The 19,529-nt window shown below is 52.6% G+C and overlaps 4 protein-coding genes and 1 non-coding gene across 5 annotated transcripts; 1 reads left to right on the forward strand and 4 right to left on the reverse strand.

The window, feature by feature from the left end:
* Positions 1-3,554: 3,554 nt before the first annotated feature.
* On the reverse strand, positions 3,555-3,638 carry BBK36DRAFT_t131. Its single transcript has one exon. It is a non-coding gene; the product is annotated as a tRNA-Thr (tRNA).
* A 1,899-nt stretch (positions 3,639-5,537) lies between these two features.
* Positions 5,538-8,290, forward strand: BBK36DRAFT_1177641 (glycoside hydrolase family 92 protein; the record flags this gene model as incomplete). Its single annotated transcript, XM_024896076.1, has 7 exons — positions 5,538-5,652; positions 5,717-5,818; positions 5,875-5,915; positions 5,970-6,810; positions 6,866-7,141; positions 7,194-7,618; positions 7,676-8,290. 7 exons carry the CDS (start codon positions 5,538-5,540, stop codon positions 8,288-8,290), a joined length of 2,415 nt encoding a protein of 804 aa, XP_024748174.1.
* Positions 8,291-8,473: 183 nt separating this feature from the next.
* Positions 8,474-11,080, reverse strand: BBK36DRAFT_1123026 (HET-domain-containing protein; the record flags this gene model as incomplete). Its single annotated transcript, XM_024891005.1, has 1 exon — positions 8,474-11,080. The coding sequence occupies one exon, from the start codon at positions 11,078-11,080 to the stop codon at positions 8,474-8,476; it is 2,607 nt and encodes an 868-aa protein (XP_024748175.1).
* A 4,319-nt stretch (positions 11,081-15,399) lies between these two features.
* On the reverse strand, positions 15,400-15,849 carry BBK36DRAFT_1177644 (hypothetical protein; the record flags this gene model as incomplete). The annotated part of the gene is made up of 1 exon (XM_024896077.1): positions 15,400-15,849. One exon carries the CDS (start codon positions 15,847-15,849, stop codon positions 15,400-15,402), a length of 450 nt encoding a protein of 149 aa, XP_024748176.1.
* Positions 15,850-16,630: 781 nt separating this feature from the next.
* BBK36DRAFT_1170528 (hypothetical protein) lies at positions 16,631-19,481 on the reverse strand (the record flags this gene model as incomplete). The annotated part of the gene is made up of 3 exons (XM_024895459.1): positions 16,631-16,652; positions 16,852-17,135; positions 17,907-19,481. 3 exons carry the CDS (start codon positions 19,479-19,481, stop codon positions 16,631-16,633), a joined length of 1,881 nt encoding a protein of 626 aa, XP_024748177.1.
* Between the last annotated feature and the right edge of the window lie 48 nt (positions 19,482-19,529).

The following is a 19,529-nucleotide window of genomic DNA, read 5'->3' on the forward strand; positions in this document are numbered from 1 at the left end:
GTTCTCGGACCTGAGCTGGGGGGAGAAGCTGGCGATACCACTCAAGACGCTCCGCCAGGGAGCAAAAGAACCATTCTTCTCAATGGCACTTGTACATGCTCAGTCATCGACATAAACGGAATGTCTGAAGCCTGTGTGTAATTACAGCATTAATTTAATCAAGCCTTTGCAAAGGGTACACGTAAGGCGCTTGAATAGACGTAGAGGTTATCAAAAGAGGCAGACAGCATCTAAATGAAGAGATGAGCCACCGACCAAAACTTTGAAATATCACAAAATATCAGATCTGATGATTCCATCTTTCCCCTCCTGCCAAAAACATAGAAAACGGTGTAACTGAGATATCAATCCAGCCCGATTCTTCGTGTCCCCCTAAAGCTGACAGTGAGGACCCTGATGGCCATGCACCTTGATGGCCAGGCAGCCGGGGTATCTCCTCACTCTCCGCCTGGTTGGGAATCTCACCAGAATTCTCCCTTCTATGAGGCTTTTCCGTGATGATGCATGTTCAAGCAGACATGGAGCCAAGTTGCATGCCATCGCCATCAAGGTTCACCATCATCGTCAACAGCTGATTGGCAAGATCCTCCGAAGTTGCATCTGCCACCCCCGGCTGAGCTCCATGATCAAAGACCGGAGGTGCATTGCTGTTGATGGCGGAAGAGGGCAGCAAATCACGCAAGCCTGAGAGAGGCTGTGAATATATAATGAGAGAGCTGCCCCGTGTCGATGCTGAAAAGATTTTTTCTTCATCATTCCTGGTCCTAACAACAGAACCAACACAATTCCCTCCCCTGAGAGAGCTTCTTGTCACAATTCTTCCCAGTTCTCTGGTTGATGAGACTGTGAGAGGGGAAAGAAGCGCATCATCTTCAACGAGCCTGAGATCAGCATACCTATGATGAAGATTGGATCACTAGGCTTTGCTTCGGACTTGCCTGTGCTCTCACTCTATGCGCTCGAGGTAAGCCGGACACCGTCAACATCAGCAGCGAGGGCATCAACAGTTTGTAATGCCTAAGCTGCGCATTTTGCAAAGCCTCTCTGTGGTCTTACCCCAAGTCCTTTGAGGTAGAGTGCCAGCACTCCCTTGGTGGCATCACATCGGCCCTCGATACACAGCATGCTGTCCTCCCACTCAGGAGATTCGCAGGCTCAGTATGTGGTCAGTCCCAAGAACTGGTCGCTATCTGCTCCATCACATGTTGAAAGAGCTCAAACCCGTCATCTTGTTCCGGTTTGTTGCCTCTTCGACGCCCGCATTCCGGCTGTCTTCGGGTAAAGCTGGGTTGTCTGATCATGCTATCTGCCACAACTGATGCCTTAGGCAGTCTCAGGTGCCAGTCCAGGTTCTTGATCCTCTCATTTCTCTGCCTTTCTCCTTTCCTACCCGATACACCCCCATGGCCATCTTCTCTTGCCGCCCTCAGTTAGGCACTCGCCAAGTGCGTGGGGGAGGCAGCCGTTGCCGCGCTCTCCCACGTCGAGGTTTTTCTCTTCCCGCCCTGGCCGCCGAGTTTTCCCAGTAGCCCTCCAACCGGGAGCACATGGCCTCCCTTTCTTGCCACATGTCATGCCTCTTCTACCGGCTTTTCGCAGCCGAGGAGCGCGAGGACAAGCCGGTGATCCCAGCGTCTGCGTCGATGCGTGTCTGCTACCAGCCTTGACAGCACATGACGTTCCTTCAACACATGTCCTTCACTGATAGGAAGATGCTGTATTCCAGGTCATGATCAGTCACTTCCTCATACCAAGCAGATGACTTGGTAACACAGTGTTATCTTGCCTGCCATCACGGGTAAAGAGGGGGAACAGCTCCCGTGATGGTACAGTGACTGCAATGAGGCCAAAGCTTTCCTCAGCCGCAGATTATTTCCCTCACTGATACATCACCCAGTGACGGACTTGTCTCCACATTCGGGCACGAGAAGACGGTATCCCGTTGCCGTTTCAGAGGCTTGCGCTTGGCCCCCAATCTAACGGATTCTTCACCAAGTGCTCTTCTGTCATGTCTCTATTCTCGTCTCTCTACACAATAGTCCTCTATGATGACCTTCCTCTGCTCTCGCCCTGTTGTTCTTACATGCTTGTGGTTTGATATGCATTGTCTATCTTGATACAGACTGGGAACGAGTTCTACCAATGTCTAAGACCTCGACAACAGTCTGTCATGCATGACATTGATATTCATTGTTGTTCCACCACCATCATCCTCCATAACCCACACCACCCACCAATGGCATGGTATGATATAGCGTGTAGTGGGCTTGGGTGCCCCTGCAGTTGTGACTTTGTATGACATGCGCTCAGCTTCCGGTTCGATAGCCCAGGATCCCATTCTCGGGTGACCACCACCCTCTTCCTCCCCGGGCCAATGAACACGGCCCATGACCATGATCAATTATCAACAAGCTGCCTTGAGAGGGGTATTGACGAATGCAAATCGAGAGTGCTTTGCCAATTATTGGCCAAGTCTGTGAGGATCTGCTAATACGTCCCGCGGATGCAAGGGAGAGCAAGCACCGCATGTGAGTCCCTTGTCGATGGAACTAGGCAGCGCAAGTCTTTCTCTGATGAGAATTTTGAGGTGGGTATCTGAGGTTGAGAGTCGAAGAAATATATCTCAACCGCTTTTCTTCGTCTATAAAAGGGTCGAATGTTTCCTCCAAATCTTGACCTCTTGTCTTACCATCAATCACAACAGCCACATTCAGTCAACAACAAGAACACGAAGAAACAACCACCGACTTTCAGTCTCCCACCATCAACAAACTCAAAATGGATCCCTGGTATGTTTTCCGAGAGCCTTGGTGCCAACAGCTGCACTGAGCCTTCAATCTGCTCCCTTCTTCACACTCAATCCTTCTCAAATTTTGGGAATATTCCCCTTCTTCATTCTCTCAGGCCAGGGCATCACTAACAACACTGTTATTCAATAGCACCTGTTCTACCTGCAAGTGCCCTGCCGGCAACTGCGATAAGTGCGAATGCAAGACTTGCGGACCCGAGCACGGAGTAAGCCACTTTCTCGTTCTTTGAGTTGTGCGACTCTGAAAGATTGGAACGAGAAACTGACATGTGAGAAACCAGGACAAGCAGTAATGCATCAACTCACTTTTCGGACATGAAAATGATGCTACATGGGAAGCGCAGTCTGGGTGGGCTTGGATATGCTTGAAAGAGAATACCAGGGCCGGATGTATCTGGACAAGGATGGACCTCCATCACATGAATGTAGCAGAATAGGAATCTGAAGAATGTGTTTCTACATGCGTATGAGCTTCTCTGTGGCACTTGGGGCATGCTAACTTGTATGCAATAGAGTCAGACAGGGTGCGAGTCTGCGTTTTATTCCGTGGCTTGCATATGGTTTGGACCTGGGCTATAAAGAGGAGGGAAGAGGCCTGCTCCTTGAAATGCTCAGCTCGATGAGGATAGATGGAATGTACAAAAATAACATGAAAGTATAATTACCTTAAACAAAAATGAACACGCGATCGATCAAGATGCAAAAAGAGAAAAGAGAAACAGGAAGAGTAAAGAGCAAAAAGAGATGCCCACTATCAGAGTCGAACTGATCACCTTGTCATGTCAAGTAGTTTTACTAGTGACACGCTATACCGCTTAGCCAAGCGGGCATTGAAAGCGCCAAATTTATTCAGTCTTATGAGCCTAGCAGCATTCGCGCGTCTCCAAACCTCTCTTTGCATCTCTAAGGTGTGTCAAGGAGGTATCTGTGAATCTGCGATATAGCAAAACATAATCATAGCCAGGATAGCATGGGCAGCTTACAACTGCCGCGTACGACTGTCCGTATTAGGAGTCAACGTCTACGGAGTAGCTAGATGTAGTTACTGCAATAGTCTGCAAATTGCTGCCACCACATGCGGTGAGACCTCGTCTTGCATCCATTTGCTGCAAAATATGAGAGTCGGGCAGTATCACGACACAGTTTGCAGATCCATGGGGACTGCATGCTTGTATCAGCAAGATTGGTGGATGTCTTACAATAAGCATAATATACTCGCATTGAGTGCACCTCCAATCAATGACGCCCGATCCTCGCTGATACTACATGAAGTACATCAAGAGGCACGTTCTATGCTATGGTGGCTACCTATTCAAGAGACGACCTGCAAGATCTCGACATAGTTGTGGCCATCTTATTTCGTATCGTGAAAGAACGAGTTGTATATATTTTCGAATTAGTAGTTCTTGATGGAGGTGAGGACTTCACTAGGCCGTGCGTGAAAATAATTCTCTCGCATGAGGAACGTCGAGGATACCTGAGATGTCCATGACCAGTGCATTGCGTCTCCTAAGCTAGTATTGTAAAGCTGTTCCATTACACTTGCTGGCTGAATGTACGTTGACGACATTTTAGACGAGGAAGTGGTTACAGAGGCGAATCGGCTTATTTTACCCTACGGGATCGAAAAGCGGACATGTGGAATATGATGTCTCATCTATCTTGAAGACGCCCTTCGGCATCGTGGTGACTCAATCTAAGCCAACGAACGACTTACAAACACCGCTTCAACTTCTGATGGCTTCCGATTTTATGCCCGAAAGTAGACGCGAAATCATCGTCCTGATTTTTAAGCAACGCAGGTAACAGAAGAACTGGGAGCCTATATCCTCACTTGCTTCTTCCGACGGCTCTCTCGTTGGCAACATTCTCTCTTCTTTACCGAGACAAGATAGGCACAAGTACGTATAACGACCGGGATAATAGGAGACCGGTGCTGGACATGGCGGGGACTCAAAGTATTTCCTCCAACCACTGCCGGCGGTTCCTCCATTTGTAATGCGACATCACTGGTTAGCGCGAGAGCATCATGGAATTCTTCCTCGTATAATAAGAGCCATTGCTTGCCGAAAGGTACAGCCCTATTCCTACTGTTTCTGCGGAGCCGATTTTGCCGATGTAGATACAGCCTAGAGCTCGAAAGAGGTGGAGAGCGAGTAGAGGCTCTATTTAGAAAGTGCTCTTTGTAAGGCTCAAATAAGCCCGACGGGCAAATTCCCCAGCCGATCTGGACGATCTAAGCTTAGGAATTGTGACAAGTCTTGATTGGACGAAGCTCCCATAAGATGCCCGTTGCAGACAAGACTAGCCAGCTGTGGGTTCACATAGTGGCCGCCTTTCCCGCATTGTGGCTTCTGGCAGTCGATGCCTGTCGTTTGCAGGCCGGCAAGATGGATATCGTGAGTTCGGCTTGTTTGTGTCTCGTGCCGTGTCAGGGATTCCCCGCGTTGAGATCCCCATTCTTAGAAATCGATGCCCGGCAGTTTTGCGGAGTTTAGTCCGGGGAGAGAAGTTCGGACTGCAAGTTCATAGTCACAGATTCCCTTTGAGTGTCTAGTCTTTCAGAATCGTGGAGTTCATGTGACAACCGTCGGGCTTAAAGCTTCATTAGAAAGAGTATAAAGAGAGACGAGTATGTACCGGCATCATGAGCTTGTCGTGACCAATCTTCTCTCGGGTCCTTTACAGCAGCTCAGCTTGTTGCTTGGTAAGAAGCAAGCTCTTCACGATGAGCCTGTCTCGAGCTTTGGTTGCGGCACTCGCCTATGGATCGATTGTTCATGCCACATCCTCGTACGACGTTTTTGACTATGTAGATCCTCTCATAGGGACTGCTAATGGAGGTAAAGATTACCTGTTTGCTTGAGGCAAGGAGGGAGAAGGAAGTCGGACTAACGGCATACTCAGGACACGTCTTTGCTGGCGCAACTCTTCCATTCGGTCTCGCCAAGGCGGTGGCTGACTCTGTAAATGATAATGCGGGTGGTTACGCTTCTGATGGCGGTCCAAGTACGTGAAGTATACACGGATTCTCAGCAGCTGCATGACTGACGACGATGCTTCAGTCACTGGCTTTTCCCATATGCATGACAGCGGAACGGGTGGTGTAAGTGACGTCTCATATCAAATTACGGGACATGTTTTGCTGATGCATTGTTAGGGTGCTTCTCTTGGAAACTTTCCCCTGTTCCCTCAGAGCGGATGCACAGGAGGTCTTCTCGACAACTGCTACTTCACCAAGACGGACCGGCAGTCTCTGCCGATTAATAGCTCGATCGAGGCGCGTCCCGGCTACTTCTCCGTGACCCTCAACACCTCCATCAAGGCGGAGATGACGGTGTCGAACAAGACGGCTCTGTATCGCTTTACCTTTCCCGATGAGCCTGTGCCTATGAAGGGAGGAGATGCAACAGGAAACAACTCGATCCCATATGAGCCCGTCATCTTGGCCGACTTGACGGATCTCTCCGATTCCAGGAGCAAAGGAAGCGTGTCTGTTGATCCGCACAGTGGACGCATCACCGGTTCTGGGACGTTCAACCCGTCGTTTGGAGTCGGCACATACACCCTGTACTTTTGCGCGGACTTTCAGGGCGCGAGCATCAAGAACACGGGCGTCTTCCAGAACAACAGAGCCGGCACCAATTTTAAGCAGCTAAAGACTGAAACCGCGACCGTGACGGGACCGCCTGTTCCTGGAGGAGCTTTTGTCCAGTTTAACAAGCCCAGCAACAACCAGATCCTGGCCAGAGTGGGCTTGTCTTTTATCAGCACCAACCAGGCTTGCAGCAATGCCCAGTCCGAGATTCCCAGGTTTGACTTTCAGGGCACTTTGGAGACAGCTGAGGATGCTTGGCGACAGAAGCTGGGCGTGGTCAAGGTCGATAACCAGGGCGTGGACAAGGACATTCTCACTACCTTTTACTCAGGACTGTACCGTTCCATGATCTCGCCGCAGGACTACACGGGAGAGAATCCGCTATGGAAGAGCAGCGAGCCTTGTGAGTTCTTGCAATTTCTCCCGGTCTGTATGAACAAGCTAACAGAGCATGATAGACTATGACTCCTTCTACTGCATCTGGGATTCTTTCCGCAGCATTCATCCGCTACTGACGATTGTCGACCCGTACAGCCAGACGCAAATGGTTCGCGCGCTGATAGACATCTATCGCCACGAAGGAAAGCTGCCCGACTGCCGCATGACCTTCTGTAAAGGATGGACGCAGGGCGGTAGCAACGCTGATGTAGTGCTTGTGGACGCGTATCTGAAGGGCCTTCACAAGGATGTTGACTGGCAGACTGGATACGAAGCCCTGATCTCGGATGCCGAAGGTACGGCTCACTGATAGCAAGCTGTGAATACATGAAGCTGACTTGTGACAAGACGAGCCGGCGAACTGGGGTCTCGAGGGACGTGGTGGCTTGACCAGCTGGAAGACGCTTGGATATATTCCCACCGACGACTTTGACCCCAACGGTGTTGGCACATTCTCGCGATCCATTTCGCGAACAGTCGAGTACGCCTACAACGACTTCTGCATCGCAGAAATGGCCCAGGCTCTGCACAAGACGGCCGATGCCGAAAAGTACCTGAAGCGATCCAAGAACTGGAAGAACATGTGGAACCCGAACCAGAACTCGTACATCTATGTCACCAACCCGGATGGGTCGACTGGCTACGTTGACAGTGGTTTCTACGGATTCCTTCAGCCGCGGTATTTGAACGGCACGTTTGGCTACCAGGATGCCATGATGTGCACGCCCATGTTCCGCTTTGACGACTGTTATCTGGTGCCTACTGGCCATGAGGTGAGAATTTTACACTCTAACTCTTGTCTTCATGTTACTGACGGACATCCTCCATAGACGTACGAGGGCAGCAGCTGGCTCTACACCTTCTTCGCCCCCCACGACATGGCCGACCTCGTCACCACCCTCGGCGGCCCAGACACCTTCGTCAAGCGCCTCCAGTTCCTCCACACGACGCCCAACCTGCTCTACTTTGGCGACGAGCAAGCCTTCCTCCTCGTCTTCCTCTTCCACTACGCCGGCCGCCCCGGCCTGTCCTCGTACTTTAGCCACCACTACATCCCCTCGCAGTTCAACACCAGCGCCGACGGCATCCCCGGCAACGACGACTCCGGCGCCATGGGCGCCTTTAGCACGCTCGCCATGATGGGCCTGTGGCCCATGGGCGGGCAGAACGTCTACCTCATCCTGCCGCCGTACTTCCCCGAGATTAGCATCAAGAACGGCTTGACGGGCAAGACGGCGACGGTGAAGAATGTCAATTTCGACGGCGGGTATGAGAATATCTATATCCAGAGTGCGAAGCTCAACGGGAAGCCGTATTACAAGAACTGGATCACGCATGACTTCTTTGCGGATGGAGGCGTGTTGGAGCTGACGCTGGGGAAGAATGAGAGTAGCTGGGGGACAAGCGCTTCGAGCTTGCCGCCAAGCTTGAAGCTGGATGTCTAGGTGTAGATATACTATTACCTTAGGTATGTTGTATAGCTCAGTTGGCAGAATAGACGGAAGTTCGTTATCTGATGTCCAGTTCGTTGTTGATACGCGACGAGTGTTTTTACTCTCTGTATTACAATGATGGAGTCGAGTACAGAATCATTAGTATTATTTAAACATTGAGCGCCTCCTCCCTCCCTACTCAATCACGATATTCTCCCCTAACCTTCTTAGAGGCAACTTCGCTACCAGTCCCTCAAGTCTACCACAAGCCCTCACCACATCCTTTGCATCTTCCTGGAAAGCCATCCTCATCCTCCCCACGCGTTCCCACGTCCCTCTGCTCGTCTTTTCTATTACCAGCAGCATCACCAGGGCCTCCTCAACAAACCATAGCACGCTCATCTGCTCTCCTTTTCCGTGCTTTGTGATATACTCCTTAATACTGCCTATAGCCTCCTCGCCACCCAGACAGGCCGTTTCGGTGCCGCTTCCGCGACTCATCCGTACATCAACGCTCAGGCCGCTAAACAGCCAGCCGTCGGAGTGCGTCTTCGCCTTGACGCGGTCTAGGACCAGCGGGTCTTGGACATGCAGGGAGTACTTGCCGGGGCGGAACCGTGGAGGTCCGGCACTGACGAGTTTATCTCCAAAGTCGTACACCGCGGTGCCGTCGGGGGCCAGTACTGCCATCTCAGGCGAGTATGTCCACTGTACCGAAGATTGCTCGTTTCTCGTCAGCTGGGTGGCTGTCACGTAGTGGTGGTTGAGGATCTTGCGGCTTTTTGTTCTGGCCTCTGGATCGGCGGCGATGGTGATGGAGGAGAAGAGCTCTACAGGGCCGGACCAGCCTGCCCAAGACCAACTCGGCAAGTGATTCCTCCTTCGAGCTTGCGTACCAACTTTGTGATGCCAGAAGCAAGTCGATAAGGCGAACAAGTGTCTCGTCCTCGGTAAAACAGGGCCCTCCTTGTTCTCGGTCGATTGAGCAGCCAGGGGAGCCCACATCGGGATTCCCACCAGATCGCTGAGCTTCCCCCTTCCAACCGTGCTCTCCAACTCTCGCCATAATCCGAGACTTGCATCCAAAGAATCCTCGTCTCGGCTGAGATTCCTGCCCGTGTATTTCGTGATGTGCTGGTCGACTTCTCGGAATATACTCAGCGTGCTCGCCTCACCCAGCTTCTGGGGCAGCTTCTTCCACTGCTCCCAGCTGCCGTCCATGTATGACACTCCGTTGAACATTCCCGGACGTACAAAATCGCACAGGCGCTTCTCTTCGGCGTCGTGGTAGAATTCGAACGGCAGGTCCAGTGCTTCGGGACAGGCCATTCCCTCGCACTCCCAGTACATCTGCTGCTCTGTGAAGACGAGGCGCCGTCGCGAGAGGAGCCCCTCTTGGTAGGTCCATCCTCTAGTGAACCACGTCGAGCGCTCTATAAGCAGGCGCGGATCCTGCAGACTCGAGACCAGGGTGATGTTGGACGTGGTGAACTTGTATTTCGGCTGAGCAGGTCGAGATGTCGCCCCAACTCCAGGCAATCCGTGCATGGCATTCTCGCCAGCAGCGGCAATGATGGTGAAGGCAGCGCCCTCGTATATCTCGTCCATGCGCTGGATATGCGCCATCTTGTGCTCCGGCCTGTTGTCGTCCGTGCAGTAGCGGTCGACCCATAGGTAGCGGAAGCCCAGCTGCGTCACGACAGAGGCGGCATCGCGAACGACTTGCGGCCAGCTGCCCTCCTCGACCTTTGCGTCTCCCCAGACGTAACTCAGCGCCACGTAGTCGTCGCGCAGCGATCTTTCGACCACCCGCGGAGGCGACTGGGCGCAGTCGATGAGCCGGAATCCTGGCATCTCGGCCCTGACCGGCCTCCTTGAGCATCGTCCCTGGTGGTGGTTGTCGCAAAAGTGAATCCATTCCCGCACGATGTTCATATCGGCGACCTTGTCGATATCCCGTCCCCAGATCCCCCTCTGCGTCCACGATGCGTCGTCCGGCAAGCATAATGACGGCGACGGCAGCGGAGACGCTCCTGGAGTCGACACCGCCAGCCTCGCCTCGGGGCCGGTCCTCCCCCTGGCCGCGTCCACCAGCATCTCGGGCCGCGTCCGGAGCAGCATGCCGGCCTCCCGGAACCACTCGGGGTCCACATCCGGGTCCGAGCCGCCGGCCTTGGCCTTGGAGATGACGGAGAAGAAGGCCGGGCTGAGGCCCTTTGCGCGCCCCTTGGCCGGGTGGTCCTGGCTGTGCATCTTGGCCGAGTCGATGAAGTAGCTCGTGTCGCGCGTCGACAGCGCCACCAGGTGGTACTCGCCGGGCTCCTTGCCGGGGACGTGCAGGTCCCAGAAGAGCTTGCACAGCGGACACGTCGCCGCCCAGCGATTCTCCTCGAGGAAGCGCAGCCGCGACACAAAGTGCTCGCGCGTCTCGAAGTCGCCCGCCGCTCCGCCGTCGGCCGGCCGCGCAAACGTCGCGTCCACCTCGTCCAGCGTCTCCTCCATCTCCGCCGCCAGCCGCGCGCACGAGTCGCACAGCGCCGGGTCGCGGTTGACGCCCTGCGACGAGTTGGGCCGCGAGCTCGAGGCGGCGTCTGAGTGCGCCGACGGGCTGCGGCTCTTCTGCCCGCTGAGGCGGCGGATCAGCGACGAGCGCCGCGAGCCCGAGCCGTCGCTGGTGCCCGACGGCGACTCAACCGTCAGGTGCTGGATCATGTTCCTCAGGGGGTTCCTCGACCGGCGGCGCCCCGGCGACGGCTGGTCAGCGGTACCGGGAGCTGCTCCGGGGTCCAGGTGGTCAGCCATGGTGCACTTCTCCGGAGGAAATCTCCGTCTTATGCTCGTCTATAAGCCGTGTGTGTGTGCTTTGGTGGTGTGAGATTAGGTATGAGGATCACCGTATGAAAATCGTCGCCGGTTTCTTTAATTCCTTGAGTGTGTGTGTGTCGTCGCAGAGCCCCTTCGTGCTTTTGCGGTCAGAAAAGGGGGAACGAGGGCCGCACGAGTGTGTTTTATGTTTGATCTGCCCGGTTTCTGCTTGAGCGGCCCGGCGCCAGAGACGCCTGACCCCAGGCGGCTGGAGATTTGAATGATTGGAAAGGAGCGAATGAGTTGAAATAGCTTCACGCAGCCCGGCAGGGGAAGGAAAAAGGGTCCGCGGTCTAGCGAGGGGTCTCAGTCCGTCTAGAGTGGCGGGTTTCTTTTTTTATGAATCGGTAATACAGTGTTGAGCTCTCTTTTGATGCAATGGAGAAGTTGGATGCTCTGTGAGGAGACTGATAGCTACTGTAGGCTATCTTATATATATGAGGTAGTAGTAGGTTCTCATGTTATACAGGTAAACAGAGGATGATCCTTTGGATCTTGCTTTGCTAGTCAGGTCAGCCCCAAGGGTTATTCTGGGAAACTTTGAGCCACCCAAAACTCACGCCAGCCAACATGCATCCACAGAAAGGTGCACATACAGATGGCCTTTCAGCAACACTGTGTTACCGTTACAGCTAGAAAGGATTATACACAGAAGAGAGACAGTTCCACGTTTCCCCTCTCGCAGGTGGAGTTTGCTTCATTTGCTCTATTAATAAAACGCAATCTGGCTCAGCCGCCCAGCGAAATCACTTGCATGTTTGCTGTCTTGACACCGAATACATACTCAGCACCGTTGAACCCATAGCCATGGAGGCGCAGGGCGCTCCAAAAGGCTGACGATGAGGCGAGAACCCCGGCACGACGCATTTCCCTGGCAAGATTGGGTGGAGAAAAGGAGGCAAGCCGCTGAGATTGCAGACGATGGACGCCGCTATGGATCCTCCCCCTCAATGCTTTAATGCGTCAATGCAAACGCTTCAGCCGTGTATGCTGTGGTAAAGGAAGGCGTTGGTGGGCAGAAAGTCTTCAGGGCTGGTCTGCAAACGCCGTCTCTAGCGATCCATCCTCGGTAATACATCGTGGGCAGAAGTGATTTGGTCGATTGGACTCTGGCGGCACGCGACCAGGCCATGCAACGACGAGCTGCGAACGACAATTGCTTCAGCGGCTAGCAGACGCTTGAAACAGGGAAACGCGAACCTGCCGTGGAGATGGACGGCACTAAAGTCGGCCTATCGTGAGATTCAATTCAAGACATGGATGCTCGACATCAACATCTAGTCTATGATGCCGACTCCAGATTTTCATCTCTCTGTGCTCGAGTCACGAGTCATCGCTTCATCGACAACCGCATTCCATCCCAGACACGCACATGCTCCCCTGCTCGCGGCGCTAAAGCCGTTCAGCTCCTCCTGATGCCGTGATCCGATCCTGACCGCTTCGATGCTCTGCTTTTCCTGTCTTGTCGTCCAGCCTCGTTGCCGCAGGCGCTGCCTCATGCTCCGCTCAAGTCGTCTCAGCTCAGCCCATGACGGCCAGAGGAGCGAAAGCAGACGCATCGACGGAGGAGTATGGACGATCCTCGGGGCCGGCGCATCTGGAATCGCCCGATTTCCTGGTGAATCCGCCCTGGTTTTTAACCCCCCCCAAACCCCTGCCTCTGCGTGCATCTTTAAACCCATCAATCCCGTGGATCTCGTGTGCGTGGATCGATGCGTGGGTACTCCAGAAAGAAGCAATAGTATTCACGAAAATAGAATCCATGGCCACTAATGAGCCACAAATTTTCGGTATATAGATGGATACCAGTCAGCGACATGTCCATATAATGACCCATCCATCTGTCTTACTGCTATGACCACCCGCTTCCTAGATGGTAGCCTGACGCTTTTTGTTTATATTTAATAGACAAGAGGCGGAGCGCAACCGTGCATGTAAGCCAAGGCTGTCTGTCCATGGGAACCAGGGCGTAGCCGTAACGATTTTGCACACAGATCCTCCACAGGGCAACAAGTGACTTATTCAGTATGCAGACATCATGAGGCTACAGAAAGGCTTCATGCCGTTTTCAAATCACCCCAGTTCGTAACTCTGGGTATTAACGCCGTCGGTGACATTAATCAGGATGATGCTATACTAGAGCTGCCATAATCGCCGTGCAGTCCATTCTACCTCTGTAGCATGTATTTGGTACTGCTGATTTTTGTTCATCATAAATTGTGGCCCTTTACCGGGTATGCTGCGCCTCAGCCACGAGAGGCATCGACACGGTCATGTAGACCGAAAGCCCAATTCGTGACTCAATCGACATGGTTCGTGATCCAAAGAAAGCAGAAGCAAAGAGGTGAATAGCATGGAAAAATCTCTAGCTCCTTATACGGGTGCTTCAGGTGCAACAATGGCTTCATCTGTTTGCTCCAACAGAAAGACATCTTCTAACTATGGGACACTGGGCTCTTGTCAAACACTCTATGTAGGTCCACTTCCCAGAAAGCCTCTGTGGCTGGTAAATAACATGAAGCCAGGCTATGCACATGGACTAGGTGGCCACCGCCATTTCCCCTCAACACACCAAAGCGAACGGCAACAACGCACATGACTGCAATTGTCATTCCTCATCCGAATGCTGGGAGATATCTGACCTAATTGGAATCTTTGCTAGGCAATGACTCAGCCTGATGAAGATGCCATTACTTCGGCATTAAACGACATCAGCAACGGCACGTCTCAGCGAAAGGCGGCACAGCGCTGGGGCGTTCCCCGTACGACTCTCCAGAAGCGATTGAAGGGCAGCCAGCCAAGATCCGAAGCATACGAAAACCTTCAACGACTTTCGAAGGAGCAGGAGTTCCATCTCGCCCAATGGGTACTGGCCCAGGTTAACCTCGGGCTTCCCCCTACATACGACCAGATCAAAGACTTCGCTACAAGGGTCCTCAAGGCTGGCGACGACAGTCAACCGCTTGGGAAACGATGGATTGATGGCTTTCTTCGAAGAAACCCTGAAGTCAGGACCGCCAGAGGAAAGCCTGTTAAATCACGGCCTCTAGAGGGGCCTACGGCAGTGCAGTCAGCAAGGACTTCCGGACAGACACATCCTTGAACAATAAAGTCAGTACATGCGTTTGGAGACGAGGTATTGGTGTTCCGAGCTATTGATTATGTGCCCTGCATTAACGCTCACGAATAGGTCGATTTTCCACCTGCGCTCCTCGCTACTATGTCAATTTGTAAACATTGAAAGTGGTCCACCTCCAACTGTCTGCTTGCTCATCGACCAGAGGCTTGCGGAATCCAGTACTTGCCCATCGAGCGCGTGTCTCCCGCTTCCATCAAAGGCCGCCGGAGCCCAATAGGAGGCTTTCCCTTTGCACTCCGCTTGAATCATAATCTTTGTTTGATCCCAAATACTTGAGTCGCTACAAGGAGAGCTTGTATTTGGGCTTTGACTTCCACTTCGTCAAGTCGAACTTGCATTTCCACGCGGCGAAGCCCAATGATATGCCGAGTACAAATCGGCGGCCATTGTCGGGCTCATACGCTATGCCCGCGGAACATTTGACCTTTCCAGGCCTTGATGAAGGGTCCGGTCGACTGTGGCTTCGATTTGCGCTGGCCTCCGAAGATGGAGTAGGCGATCTAGGATAGTTGAAGCACCCCGTAGAAGAAGGTCAAGAGTTTCGAGATTGTTTCCGGGTCTGTGATGATACGCAGTGCCATGGTGTGAGAATTTGGCCGCTGAGAGTGAACGTATGTGCACACACATGGGTCAACAACGGAGGGTAGGGAAGGCACTGGATTGTTGCCGTGAGATGTAATACTAGGAGTTATCTTGAGGTGCGGTGCTGCTCGTACATATACTGTTGAGAGGAAGCGTCGTTTGTGATGGTTCTCCTACCATGGACTTGCTTCGCGCCTTTGCTCCCTGAATGCTGATGCCAATAGCACAAACTTCCCACTGTCTGAAACTGTTTATACTCTTTGTTCTCATTCAAGCGTGCTTTCTTCCCATTGCGTTCCAGAACCCATGCATTGTGCCTACCTACCCTCACGAACACCGGCAATACAGCTGCTACGTATAGCTAGCTATATGGTCAAGCGCGACTTGGAATAGAAATCACAGGAGTAAACCGGTCGTTGTCATTCGCTTTTCTGAAGCAATTGTGTGATGGATCTATCCCATTCTTCCGTGGTAAGCAGAGGCGCTTGGGACTCATAAGGAAGAATATTACCTTACAGGGCTCACTCGTCGGCAATCAAGACGGCGGCCCTTCAGGCATCTTCAAATGCGCAGTCCAAAACGCCTTGATCTTTCCATCCTCAAACAAGATATAGTGACATGCTTTGATCATGTCCGGCTGCTCCCGCGGCCCCAGCTGCCAGTGCACGATACCCAGATTCTGCGCGACGGCAATGTACCCTTCTTTGTCGTGTGTTATGAAGAAGCCAGGGAATTGAGTCTGTTCTTTTTGAATCGTCGCGTTGACGTTGTCTCTGCCTCGAACAATGGCGTGTTCTCCCGAGTACTCGGCGGGCTGGAACCAAGTGACGTCTTCGTGATAGAGAGGCTCCATTGTCTTGCCGCGGGTGGCTTCGTCGAATTCTCCAAAGACTCTTTCGATATGCGTGTCCATCACTTTGCGCATGGTTTCTGGGTCCTCGTGTGGCGAGGTGGTGATCGAGATGGAGGATTGATGAGACCACATTGTGAGTCAAGTGCGATTAACGTGGATCGAAAGTCTGGACGTGAGGAGGGTTTCCTGTGACAACCGCATCGCAATGGCGGGCGGCATCAATGGCATTTAATTGCATTCGTCTCTTTAACACTTTGGAATCATCGAGTCTAGTGCTGATGCGGTGCTTATTACCCATGACGTGGAATCACTATCTGCATACCTAGGTATAGACATTAACTAGCCTCACTGTATAAGAGTTTAATGTCCGTATTTTCCCAATAATCTAGGATATTTCGGCGTCCTAGTATATCTAGGCGGGTTAGAGGTCAAGTCATTATATAATTCGGATCATCCCACATGGTGCTTACACCATATCAAGCTTTTGTTATCCCCAAACATTCGGTTGCACCGCTGATTATATATCAAGTGGTATGGTTACTCCAATACCAGTCTTCAGCCACTACGTGAGCAGCAACAGAAGATTTGCTCGCGCCCGTTTCTGGTACACGATGAGCGTGTTTCCAAGGGACCGCGCACTTCTTCGCAGACAAGCGCCGCATTGACGGGGCAAAGGTTTGGGTATCTTGCCCAGCCTTCGACAGGACTTAACAGGATGGCACACCGTCGGGCTACAAAGCCGTGTCTATCATGCGGCACGTGTTTCAGTTATCGCAATAAATTGTGGTATAAAGCATAATCCCCTTATATATTAAGAGAACATAACCGGCCCGCTCATCATGGTACTGCCTGGAATGACCCCCTTGTATGAGCTAAAGCAGTCCTCCTCAATAAATGAGCCAAACAGACCCCGTTACTGGCAGCATATAGCACTTCTGGTATTACAAGAATGAGTTCTTTAGTAAATATTAAGAGGAAGACAGGCTCCGTAAGCTTGGGGTTAAGCTGCCTGGGCTTAGACTGCTTGGGCCTAGGTTGTAAGGAGAGCCAGGATGAGAAGGAGGCTCATGAGGGGAGCCAGGAGAAGTTATGGCATGTGCTTGCAGAAACTCAACCACCTTTTGATGCCCGTACCTCGTGGCCAATGAAAGAGCCGTTTCATCCTCCTGATCTGTGGCATCAACATCTGCATTCTTCTCGAGCAACAATCTGACCACCTCCTCGTGCCCTCGTCGAGCAGCCCGCAACAGTGGCGTTCGGCCATCATCCTCCTTTATATCGACCGCGGCGCCTCTGTCAAGCAAGAGGGCAACGACGTTCGCGTGCCCATTTGCCGCAGCCAGCGATAGAGGCGTCTGATCAAAGGAGCTCTTGGAATCCAGTTCCACCCCTCCATCCAGTAGGAAAGCAACCACAGCCTGGCGCCCCTTGGACGCTGCCCATGATAGAGGCGTACGATTACGCTTGTCCCTGGAATCAAGCGCAGCACTTCTACTATGGAGGAGCTTAACAGTGGCCTCGTGCCCGCTTTCCGCTGCTAAAGAAAGCGCCGTCCGGCCTTCCTCGTCTGCTGACTCAACGTCAGCCCCTTTGTCAAGGAAGAGGCGAACCACAGCCTCATGCCCTTTTTCTGCGGTCATTGCCAGTGGTGTCCGTCCTGCTTTGTCCTTGATGCCGGCGTCAGCCCACCCAGTGTCGAGCAAGAGTTTCACAACAGCGACATGACCTTTGAGAGCAGCGAACCACAGTGGTGTCTTGCCCAGGACGTCTTTGGCATCAACCACGACCTGATCCGCGGCCAACAGGAGCTTGACTATAGCTTCGTGCCCGTTCTCCGCAGCGAATGATAAAGATGTCTGTCCATACTTGTCCTCGACATTAACGTCAGCCTGTCCTGTGTCTAGTAGGAGCTTAACCACAGCCGGATACCCGTTCTCTGAAGCCCACGAGAGCGGTGTGTGATGATGACTGTCCTTTGAGTTGATTCGCACTTCTCCTGTGTCGAGTAACAGTTTCGCAATGGCCTCATGCCCCCACTCTGCGGCAAATGCCAGCGGCGTCTGGGAATAGCAATCACTGGCATCGATCTCGGCCTTTCCTGTGGCTAGCAAGAGCTTGACTATAGGCTCGTGACCGTATTCCGCAGCCCACGATAGCGGTGATCGGCCATCTTCATCTTGGAAATTGACGTTCTCGGTGAGTTGCTTGTCGTCTTGCAGGATCGCAGACAGTGCTCCTGAGATCCCATATCTCGCTGCAACCTGCACAAGACTGGTCTTTGTCGGTTGACGGTCAAGCACATTTGTGACTACCACATTGAGAACACGCCCCCATGTTTCCAAAAGTTCGGGTGACGGCCAGCGGAACAGTTGGAGGAGGTCGTCTTGGGAGACACCCAGCCTGTCGCTCTGATGCGCGTGCGTCGTCCATGCTGTAGCGGCGTATGATATAAAGGGAAACTGAGCCTCGATTTCGCCGCTGTTGACACTTCTCGACTGGCCGATCTCTTCCATCAAAATATAGCGGATGCATGTCCTTGATAGCGAGAAATGTGCTTTTCCAATGGCTTCATCGACTGTTGCTGAGCTGCGGTCCAAGACTAGCAGGCCTTTGTTGACGAAAAAGTCCTTGACGGATTGATGGATAAACTGCACGACAGATGTATGAGATGAGGTCACAGCCTCAGCCAGTCCGCAGCTTAGAGCTATAATCCGCCTTTCCATATCCTCGTCGGTTCCGTAATCTTCTTCGCTTCCGCACTCTTTCAAGAACTTGTGCGGGCAATCGGCGTCGACGGCCAGGGCCCAATACACCTCCATAAGTGACAACGGCTTCACGGCAAAGCAGAGCCATTGAATGAGTCTCAAGGAAGCTGCCTTGTTCTCCATTCTGTGGATGTGATCGAGGTATAGACTGTCCATATCGGGAGGAATGGAGTAGATTTCATGCCGGATCGTCCCCCAGCTCGCTCGCTGCCGCTCGAGGCGAAGAACACGCTCCAGCACGAGCCGCGCCCACATGAAGACGCCTGATGCGCGGGAAGTGACCAAGTCCGCAATGGAAGATGCCTCACGGACAAAGGTCTCTGAAAGCCTTTGCCGCACGTAAGTAGAAACATCATCTCCGTTCTCATCCTCGACGCATATCTCTAGTACGCCCTCTAGATCTGGTGGTATCGGATAGTGGCGACAACTGAAGCATATGTGAATGCCCTGAGTTGTCCTGGATGAAAAGCTGTCTAACAGCGACTTGAACTTCATCGCCAGATCCACCGCATCCGCTTCGCCACACTCGTCCAGCGCGTCGACAAACAACCAGATCGGACGCGGCTCGAGAATTTTCGGGATTGAAGCCTCGAGGAAATGCCACAGTTCTTCCGGATGCCACTGCCACGCTTCTGGCGGAGCACCAATCTCCCTGCACTTCTCCTGATAGCTATCGACAAGGTCTGACAGTGCTACAGGAATCTGTTTGAGCGTCTGATGAAGAAGAGATCGAAATAAACCTAGCGGTGTTCTTTGAAGGGCGTTACCACGGCCATGAAAGAAGAAGGACAGTACGAGATCACTGTCTCTGGCGCTGGGCATATTCGGTTGCTTGCTCAAGGCATATTTGAGGAGCGTGGACTTGCCCGCGCCCGGCTTACCCTTGATCCAGAGAAGACCTCGATGAGATGTGGCCCAGCTCATACACTTCTGGTGCTTCAATAGCCACTCGCAGGTTCCTTTGACGGCACGATCAATGTCGTTGCCGCGGCTCTGCATTTGCTCGAAGGCGAGTGATCTCAGGCAGTCCCGTTCCGTCCGCGATAG

This window comes from Trichoderma citrinoviride (assembly GCF_003025115.1).
Source record: "Trichoderma citrinoviride strain TUCIM 6016 unplaced genomic scaffold BBK36scaffold_10, whole genome shotgun sequence".
Taxonomy (NCBI): domain Eukaryota; kingdom Fungi; phylum Ascomycota; class Sordariomycetes; order Hypocreales; family Hypocreaceae; genus Trichoderma; species Trichoderma citrinoviride.